This window comes from Oncorhynchus masou, chromosome 31 (genome assembly GCF_036934945.1).
Source record: "Oncorhynchus masou masou isolate Uvic2021 chromosome 31, UVic_Omas_1.1, whole genome shotgun sequence".
Lineage (NCBI taxonomy): Eukaryota > Metazoa > Chordata > Actinopteri > Salmoniformes > Salmonidae > Oncorhynchus > Oncorhynchus masou.
This window is the reverse complement of record NC_088242.1, coordinates 77,508,056-77,517,598: the sequence shown is the minus strand read 5'-3', so window position 1 is coordinate 77,517,598 and position 9,543 is coordinate 77,508,056. Positions and strand designations below refer to the sequence as shown.

Below are 9,543 nucleotides of genomic sequence, written 5' to 3'. Positions count from 1 at the left end.
GGTAGTATGCATAGTAAAGATGGACTTTATTTACACTGTATTTACAAATATAAAGTGGGTAGTGACTTGGTCACGCAGTAGAATAAATAATATATACACCAGGGTTGACTGTGTGTTACAAGTTCCTTAGTGTATTATTACATTGAAAGTGGGTCTCATAGAAACATGATGAGAGAATGTACTGTATGTGTGACAGTGCCAGGATGTAAATCCACTTGGTGAGTAGTTATTTACATTTCTGCCAGTGTTTTCCAAAGAAGTGTATGTTATGATATGAGGGCTGTGAATGAGGGCCGTCTTTCTCCAGCCGAACCGAGAGGGGTGCACAGGGAGGTAATTTAATCAATGAAAGGGGGGGAATTGTTCTCCATTCTGGCCACTCCTGAGTGTCTGCCAAGCCCTGCCTCGCCTTTAATTAACGTCATTAACCTGGAAGTAGAGAGAGTCTGACTGAGTCTGAAGACTGCTGGAGATGCCAGACAGAAGTTACTCTAGCCAGTTGTTTCTGTCTGCCAGGAAAATGAAGGCCAACTGATGAACTAGGCATCATTTCCAGAGATTGTTTAAAGGTTGTAAATGGCTATGCTGTTTCTCCGTGTTTATTCTGCATTTTTTAGGTGAGGTCTTTCACATTCTTTCATTTGGAAAAATGTGGGTATTGCTTGAATCTTAATCTTTACTTTTCGATGTTGCCAAAAATCCCATTATTTAGTGTTATGAAGAGTGGATAGCCTCGTTAGTGTATGTTTCAGAAGAGTACTGGTCTTTAAGGGTGTGACAGAAAAGACAGGAAATTACAATTACATTTACCGAAATAAGGGGGCAAATAAACATGTCTAATATGTAAACCTGTGAACTCATCATCTGCCTGTAGTTCCTAGGAGCTTATCAGGGCAAGCCATTGTGAGCTATCCCTGGGTGTTCTCTATCACTGTATATACAACTACTGATGTGGGCAATATAAAATAAATTCACCACTAAACAAACCCAACCACATGTATGTATGCATTCAAGGCCTGGCTAAAAATGGTATTTGATGAATTCATATAAGGCATCTCAAAGTGTATTACCTGCTTTGGATTTTCTTAAACACATGTGGTTTCTTGTCTGCGTCCATCCAAACCCAGCCTGAGCTCTGTCTGTCCTCCAACATTTCTGTCTGTCCCCATTCTGACTCCTTCCCCTCTCCTTTCCCCCCCAGATGCCCTCTCGCTGTAGGACTGTGCTGCATATCGTAACCACCACCCTCTTCGCCACGGTGGTCCTGTTTGGGATCCTGCTGGCCTATGTGACTGGCTATCAGTTCATCCACACAGAGCAGCACCACCTGTCCTTCGGCCTGTACGGAGCCATTCTGTCCCTGCATCTTTTCCTCCAGAGCCTGTTTGCCTTCCTGGAGCACAGACACATGCGCAGCCCCGCCCGGCCCCAGCACCTGCGGCGCTCTGTGGCCCTGTGCATCGCAGCCTACCAGGAGGACCCAGACTACCTGAGGAAGTGCCTCTGCAGCGTGCGCCGCATCTCCTTCCCCAGCCTGAAGGTGGTGCTGGTGGTGGACGGGAACAGACCGGAGGACCACTACATGATGGACATCTTCCAGGAGGTGATGGGTGGAGTGGACCAGGCTGGCAGCGTGGTGTGGAAGGGGAACTACCACAGTGACGGGGGTGGAGGGGTGGGCAGAGGGGGGACTGGAGCAGCGTCCCTGCATGCGCAGGAGGCTGCACGTGTGGCCAGGCTAGTGAGAGGCTGTCGCTACTCCTGTATCATGCAGGAGTGGGGAGGGAAGAGAGAGGTGATGTACACAGCCTTCAAAGCCCTGGGAGACTCTGTGGACTATATGCAGGTAAGTCTCTTTGTGTTAAAATTTTGCATCTCTCAACGGGTCCTCTGTTCTGCTTGATATAAATAGGTAACCTTATCTCCTTGTGACTGAGTCTCCACAGACTTTGGCACAAGGCCTTGTATCGATGCTCTTCCATTACAGAGCAATATCTCAAAGCTGCGAACATATACACACACGCGCGCGCGCGCACACACACATACGCACACAGAGGTAATCCCATTACTCAAAGGCCAGTCACGAACAGCATTTCCCCCCCTCCCAAGTGAGTACTCTTTTATACACTCTCAAGTGTTACATATTATAGCAACTGATTGAAATGTCTGCATTTCTCCTGGGCTTGCATACTGTATACATAGAGCAATAATACAGTATATTACTGCATTGCCAGGGTCAAAGTTCAGTTGTTCAGCTGGATCTCTTCTGTATATTTCTTGAACACCTGTGTGCTGTCAGAAGTCTCTAATTTCTTTCAGCTAACTTGAGTGGCACCTGATGAAACACAGGGGACCTGAATCACCTGCTGTGTCCCTAAGCCTTCATTCTTGGGTCTTTTGCAATCATTTATAAACACTTAACCACTCATTTATTAATGTAGACCACATCAGTGTGCATTGCACACATATCATCCCTACAGCAATCGTAATAAGATCAATAGATCAATGATTGTGTGATGGGATAAGCAAATTAGATTAATCCACTGTCAAAGCCAATCCCATTAGCACCAACTTGGCTCCATGTCAGTTATATTATAAGGATGGAAATAATACACCTGTGTATGTGTGGCGTTGCAGGTGTGTGATTCAGACACAGTTCTGGATCCAGCGTGCACCATAGAGATGTTGAAGATTCTAGAAGAGGATGCAAAGGTCGGCGGAGTAGGTGGAGATGTTCAGGTGAGAGACTTCTTTCTCTAAGAAGACCCTTCACATTGTTGTTATTGTCATCCTTTCTAAATGTACTTACTAGTTCTACTGAATCACCAGTAACAGTTTATCCTCACTTGTCTCTGTTTCCCTTCAGATCCTGAATAAGTATGACTCGTGGATCTCCTTCCTGAGCAGTGTTCGTTACTGGATGGCCTTCAACGTGGAGCGGGCCTGCCAGTCCTACTTTGGCTGTGTGCAGTGTATCAGTGGTCCCCTGGGCATGTACCGCAACTCCCTGCTGCAGCAGTTCCTAGAGCCCTGGTATCACCAGACCTTCCTGGGCAGCAAGTGCAGCTTTGGTGACGACCGCCACCTCACTAACCGCGTGCTGAGCTTCGGTTACAAGACCAAGTTCACGGCCCGCTCCAAGTGCCAGACTGAAACGCCAACGCGCTACCTCCGCTGGCTCAACCAGCAGACCCGCTGGAGCAAGTCCTACTTCAGGGAGTGGCTGTACAACGCCCTCTGGTTCCACAAGCACAGCCTTTGGATGACATACGAGTCTGTGGTGACGGGTTTCTTCCCCTTCTTCCTTGTTGCCACAGTGATCCACCTGTTCTACCGCGGGCGCCTGTGGAACATCCTTCTCTTCCTGTTGACAGTGCAACTGGTTGGCATGGTGAAGGCCACCTACGCCTGCTTCCTGAGGGGCAGTCTGGTCATGATCTTCATGTCACTCTACTCCCTCCTCTACATGTCCAGCCTGCTACCAGCCAAGATCTTTGCCCTGCTCACTATCAATAAGGCTGGCTGGGGCACGTCAGGGCGGAGGAAGATTGTGGTGAACTTCATAGGGGCAGTGCCCGTCACAGTGTGGGGGGTTGTGCTGCTGGGTGGGGTTGCCTACACCATCTACTGTGAGACCCAGGAGCCCTTCAGTGAAACCGAGAAAGCGCTTCTCATCGCTGGGGTCATCCTGTACGCCTGCTACTGGCTAATTCTGCTGGTTCTCTACCTGGCTATAGTGGCTAAGCGCTGCAACAAGAGGGAGGAGCAGTACCACCTGCCGTACGCAGAGGCATAAGACATGGATCCTTGTTCAGTCCCTTGTGGTGCTGCTAGAACAACTGAGCCAGTCTGTGGCCCCACCACTCTGTCTCCATGGTGCTAAACCTCTGGGACCTATGGAGCATGAATGTGTTGTAGAATGACAATGGACGGACAGTTCTCACATTAACCTGGGAGACTTGGTTAAGTAGGTTACAAACCTTTTCTACAGTACAGAGTCCTCTACCAGTGGCCATGGTGCTTACCATGGATATAAAGCACATTATCACACAGCCCATTTGGCCATGGTGGGACAAGGTGTGGCCAGGATATACCAGAGATCATAAGAGTTATGACACGGTGTGTGTCAGTATGAAGCAATGTTGATATGTTACTTGATGCACTGAGCTGAGGGCCTTCTCTGCCTCAATCAGGAGACACAATGATCTACAGTTGTATTTTTGTAATACAAAAATTGATAGACAATCTAACATTTATACAAACTTAACTTACAAATACATTTGGTGCTGATGAACAGGCCCAGGGTAATGTTTAGCTCGTAAGCTAATGGCTTGCAAGAGTATTGACACTCAATTGAATGAGTCAGTGAGTTTTAGTGGCCATTTTGTTCTATGGGTGCCAAATTGTATTCACATTATACTGCAGTGTTCATTACAGGATGTACTTTTCCAAGTGAGGATAATCCCACATTAATTCCATCATGTAGACTATGACCAAAGAGCACTTGTTTTTTGACATGTCATACCATTAATACAACACAAGTACTAACTCCATTGCTGTTATTAGTTGTAAATCCATAATGAGAAAATAAAAACATGATCCAATTGTATCAAGGTCAGGTGGTATTAGTGTCGATGCTACCATGTCTAAGTTGACATGTGTTTTTTGTTGTTGGAGAATGGAGATAATGTCGTGGAAGTTTCCACTTGTGTGCTATTTAAGTTGTGTTCATATGATTTTATTAAATGAGGATTGCATAACTTGAAACTTGAAAGTGCAAACAAGACACATAAAACAATGTTTGTTTACAGACTTGCTCAGCCTCTATCTACCAATGGTGCAGTAGGTCAATTTGATGGTACAGTACATTTCCAGAGGTGATATAGATGTTCAAGTACAAACTTTGTGGGCCACCAGGAATATGTTTTCAGTGTTGTCTTGGCTATGAATTAGAGTTTGCTGTTGTTGGGGCTAAAAACTGCAACCTCCACATCAGTTTCACAAGGCACAAAATTGTTTGCAATTCCTTCAAGTATTGGTGGCCATGAATTGTGACCACATTATTTTGGAGTTTTTTTATACTGAAATTGGGGTTGAACAGATAAAGAGCCCCCACAAAAATGTAGTACTTTGAAGTTATTTCCTGAGTGCAATGCCAACATAAAGTTAACACCAACATAAAGTGTCTTAATAGGGCGTTGGGCCACCACGAGCCAGAAAAGCTTCAATGCACCTTGGCATAGTTTCTACAATTGTCTGGAACTCTATTGGAGGGATGTGACACCATTCTTCCACGAGAAATTCCATAATTTGGTGTTTTGTTGATGGTGGTGGAAAACGCTGTCTCAGGCACAGCTCCAGAATCTCCCATAAGTGTTCAATTGCGTTGAGATCTGGTGACTGAGATGGTCATGGCATACGGCTTACATTGTTTTCATGCACAACCACTCATACCCTGTCAATGGGGGGCATTGTCATCCTATGGGGGCCAGTGGTGGAAAAAGTACCCAACTGTCATACTTGAGTAAAAGTAAAGATACTTAATAGAAAATGACTCAAGTAAAAGTGAGTCACCCAGTGAAATACTACTTGAGTAAAAGTCTAAAAGTATTTAGATTTAAATATACTTTAGTATCAAAAGTAAATGTCATCGCTAAAATATACTTAAGTATCAAAAGAAAAAGTAGAAGTATAAATAATTTCAAATTCCTTATATTAAGCCAACCAGACGGCACCATTGTCTTGTTTTTATTTATTTATGGTTAGCCAGGGGCACACTCCAACATGTAGACATAATTTACAAAGGAAACATGTGTTTAATGAGTCCACCAGATCAGAGGCAGTAGGGATGACCAGCGATGTTCTCTTGATTATCGCATGAATTGGACTTTTTTCCTTTCCTTCTTCAGTACTTTACACCACTGATGGCATAGCCATGGTAGCCAAAATATTAGTCTGCCCTGCATGATGGCCCTAAGCATGATGGGATGTTAATTGTTAATTAACTCAGGAACCACACCTGCGTGGAAGCACCTGCTTTCAATATACTTTGCGTCCCTCATTTACACAAGTGTTTCATTCAGTTACTTGTGGTTATTAATGGGGTTGGTTTTAGGCAGTACATTGGAAAACATGTTGGAGTCACAAGGCCATTAAGAGACGCCAGCCAGCCAGAGAGATTGTGTGTAGTGTGGGGTGGGGTGGGGTGGCCAGGCACAGAGGGGGAAATGTTGTACTGTGTGGCTGGATGAATTGGTCCCTTCAGCCAACATGGAGCAAAAATGGTGGACATCTATGGTTACACTTATATGTGCATGCCAAGAAGGGACCTCCCCCTTTCCCCTAAACACACACATAAACAGCCACTAGGAGGCTAGGGATGCTTGCAACCCCTTTGGTCCTCTTTAAGGAATAAGTCCTGAAAGCTGGAACACTGAACTTAGTGTTTAGAATTGTGTACAGACATCAAACTAATCTCTATTATTCATCTGTCTTAACATGTAGATATGGCCTACCTTTCCCTTTCTACTCCTGAGGGTGTATGTCAGGTGACTGTGTAATAAGACTCTCTATGCACATGTATGATGTGTGTAAACTAGCAGCACCATATCAGCAAGTAAAATTATGAGTATGTGTACATTTATTTGGCGAATAAAGGTGATTTTGATTCTTCTGATTTTGACATATTTGGATTATGTGAAGAAATGAGAGGCAAGGACACCATAGAGACGACTTTGACAGTGTTGTCTGACATTCGTTTGTGTGGTGTGGAGATGTCAAATACAATCTTTGTTATAGCCTATCTATCAGGCTGAACATATGCTTTCAGTCTACAATATTGTCAGCAATTTTTGATTTCCTTGATACAGCCTGCCACTGTTTGACAACAAATCAATCGGTCTCATAATGCTGAGTGACTGTAGATGTCCAGCCATATGATGTAAGCATATCTGACATGAAAAAACCCAGTCTTATAATTGTTTTGAACATAATTATGTAACTATTCAATACGTCTGTGCCTGAAAATCTATGCCAGACTTTTCTAAGGTGTCTCAATGCCGCAGAACAACTGTTGAGCCTATCGAACAAAACATGGTATCTCAGCTCGTACTACATTCAATGTTACATAAAGGCAATGTTTCACAGTATATTGCAAAGTAATATATTTTGTGTATTGTATATATTCAAAGATATTTTGAAGATGTACAAGAATTATGGGTTTAAGAATAGACCTATATTTAAAAGGAACTATTGGATTTGTACATTTCCTGAAACAATAGCGTTTTACATTATTTTTACAATGTGATGTAGTTAGCACAATGATCTGTTATTCAGTGTAGTTTGTTCTCTAGTGTTCAACATTGCCACACTTGTCTTTTTGTAGTTTCATGGACGAGAAATCACTCATATCACCATTATCCCTATTATGATTTAGGGATGATGCTTCATGTAGATTTAGAACAGGCAGTTATAACTGTCATGTAAAAGTAGTAAACCAAGATAGCATTTCTAATACAGTAGTAGGGTACAAAGAAAATCAGAATCATGCACCAGCATATGGCTATTGAAACATCAAATACACATTTTATTGGTATGTAATAGCTGAAAATAAAGTATTGTAACCACCTATGTATTTCATTATGTTTAAATATAGAAGGCAAGACATGTTGTTGGAAAAAGGTTTTGTATTTCAAATCAAAACAGTTATTTTTCCGACTTGTACAGCAGTTAAAAAAAAATGTATTTTTATCTGAATAAAAAAATATTCTCATTCGACTGTTGTGATTTCTTCCCCATCTGAAAGTAATCACTGTACAAATGTCATGTCAAGACATTACTAAATCCTGTCATCTGATAAGTGCAATAATAAAGATATTTTAATAATACACCACAGTGTTAAGCAAATTCCAGCAGTGTAACCACTGACATAACAAAACAAATATGCACACAGCCTAGTTTCAGATGTCCCATAAGCCAGAGGAGTGTGTCCCAAGTACAGTCTTGCAATGGGTGCTCCATACTTGTGGGTCTGGCGTCATTAAGAGTGCGGCATGTCCTTTGCTCCCATAGAGGTGACCAGGGTCAAGGTCGTTAGGCACAAAAAGGAGGAAAACAGACTGCAACAGGCACAAAACGGAAGAAAACAGACTGCAACAGGGACTATCTGAACGTGTCCATTTTTTTCCAGATAAAAGTGTTTTGCGACAGTGAGCCCTATAATGCATATGACCAAGCACTTCACTACAGTTTCTTGGGCACATTAGTGATGATGGGCTTTGGGCGAGTATTGAAGATGAGCTTCTTCTTGATGAGGTCGGAAATAGAGTAGGTGGTGGGGTTCTGCTGGTTGATTTCCATGGGAACCTTCTCCCCCTGTGGGAGGCCAGAGTGTTTCATTAGGACAGCGAAGAGCTTCTCCAGTTTGACCACCTTCCCATAGAGGATGTGGTGTCCCACAATGAGCTCAGGTACACCCTAGTGGGGGGACACAGGTGAGCACAGTAAAGACAAGACACAACATCACTGAGTGGAAAGAGGTAACAGAAGAGTGTACTCGCACTGCATTATAGTGCCATGTTGTCAAGTGCCTCTTTGGTGTAGAGCAGATCTCCCATCAGGTTCCCAGCCAATCCAGAGTTCTGCCTGGACACCATCTCCCCCTGGAGTTCAACCAGCAGCCACTCAGTAGGACCAGGTCCATCCACACTGGACAGGGATGGATAGGGGAGTAGAAACAGATGTTCTCACCAAATACATAGACATCAAACATTGTCACTAAACTTGATTAAATTCATCTTTCATACACTACAGCTGACTGATTGCGAGTGTCAATGCTGTCTGTCTCTCAACATATCGAACTCTGTTTATAACCATCTGACGAAATTAAATAGTTAGCTAGCTAGGGAAGTTATACTATCCTAATGTTTTCATACTCTGCGACGAGACAGACAAAACTTCTCTGAATTGACCATGTACAAGAATTCAGTTGATTGAGAAGTCTTACCTTGAAGTTTTAACAATTTGAACCATTGTGCTGCTCGCAGAAAGGGAACTGAAACACTCTCCAGGGGAGAAGAGAGATGCAACACAGGCAACAATGCAATATTGTTAGGTAAATATAATGACGCATTAACGCTAATTCTGTCACTGACAAGTCCTGTTTGTTTTAAGATGAAACATTTTTATGTAATTAATTTCATTATTCTTTTGGCGAAATTTCATATACACAAATGTCAATTTACAAACAAAAAACACATTTTCTTACCCTATAAAAAGAAATTGAACTGTATTTTAAGACAATTAAATACTCTACTAACAAAAAAGCTGTTAGAATTATACGTGTATGTAAGTTATGTCCCATAAGGACCTTGTGTAATTGTAATGTGATATTGTACCCCCTAGGTCGATTGTCCATTGTATATAATCTATATATACTTGTGTTCCCTCATGTACCTTCTGTATTGATTTGTTGTTAATAAAATGTAAAAAAAAATATTTAAAAAAGTCCTGTTCGTTTTCATGTTTTTCCCGCCACGAAGATGT

At 42.7% G+C, this 9,543-nt stretch overlaps 1 protein-coding gene and 1 long non-coding RNA gene across 2 annotated transcripts; one reads left to right on the top strand and one right to left on the bottom strand.

The window, feature by feature from the left end:
• The first annotated feature begins 1,201 nt into the window (after positions 1-1,201).
• LOC135525289 (hyaluronan synthase 3-like) lies at positions 1,202-3,796 on the top strand. The gene is made up of 3 exons (XM_064952998.1): positions 1,202-1,846; positions 2,638-2,739; positions 2,867-3,796. The coding sequence occupies exons 1-3, from the start codon at positions 1,202-1,204 to the stop codon at positions 3,794-3,796; spliced, it is 1,677 nt and encodes a 558-aa protein (XP_064809070.1).
• A 3,769-nt stretch (positions 3,797-7,565) lies between these two features.
• LOC135525288 (uncharacterized) lies at positions 7,566-9,528 on the bottom strand. Its single transcript, XR_010453115.1, has 3 exons — positions 9,454-9,528; positions 9,005-9,062; positions 7,566-8,706 (listed from the first exon to the last, which is right to left on the bottom strand). It is a non-coding gene; the product is annotated as an uncharacterized LOC135525288 (long non-coding RNA).
• Between the last annotated feature and the right edge of the window lie 15 nt (positions 9,529-9,543).

Bases quoted from the DNA above. Each gene is read 5' to 3' on its own strand.
- LOC135525289 (XM_064952998.1), top strand. From the start codon at position 1,202: ATGCCCTCTCGCTGTAGGACTGTGCTGCATATCGTAACCACCACCCTC. The intron at 1,847-2,637 runs GTAAGTCTCTTT...GTGGCGTTGCAG, and splicing joins ACTCTGTGGACTATATGCAG to GTGTGTGATTCAGACACAGT. The intron at 2,740-2,866 runs GTGAGAGACTTC...GTTTCCCTTCAG, and splicing joins GAGTAGGTGGAGATGTTCAG to ATCCTGAATAAGTATGACTC.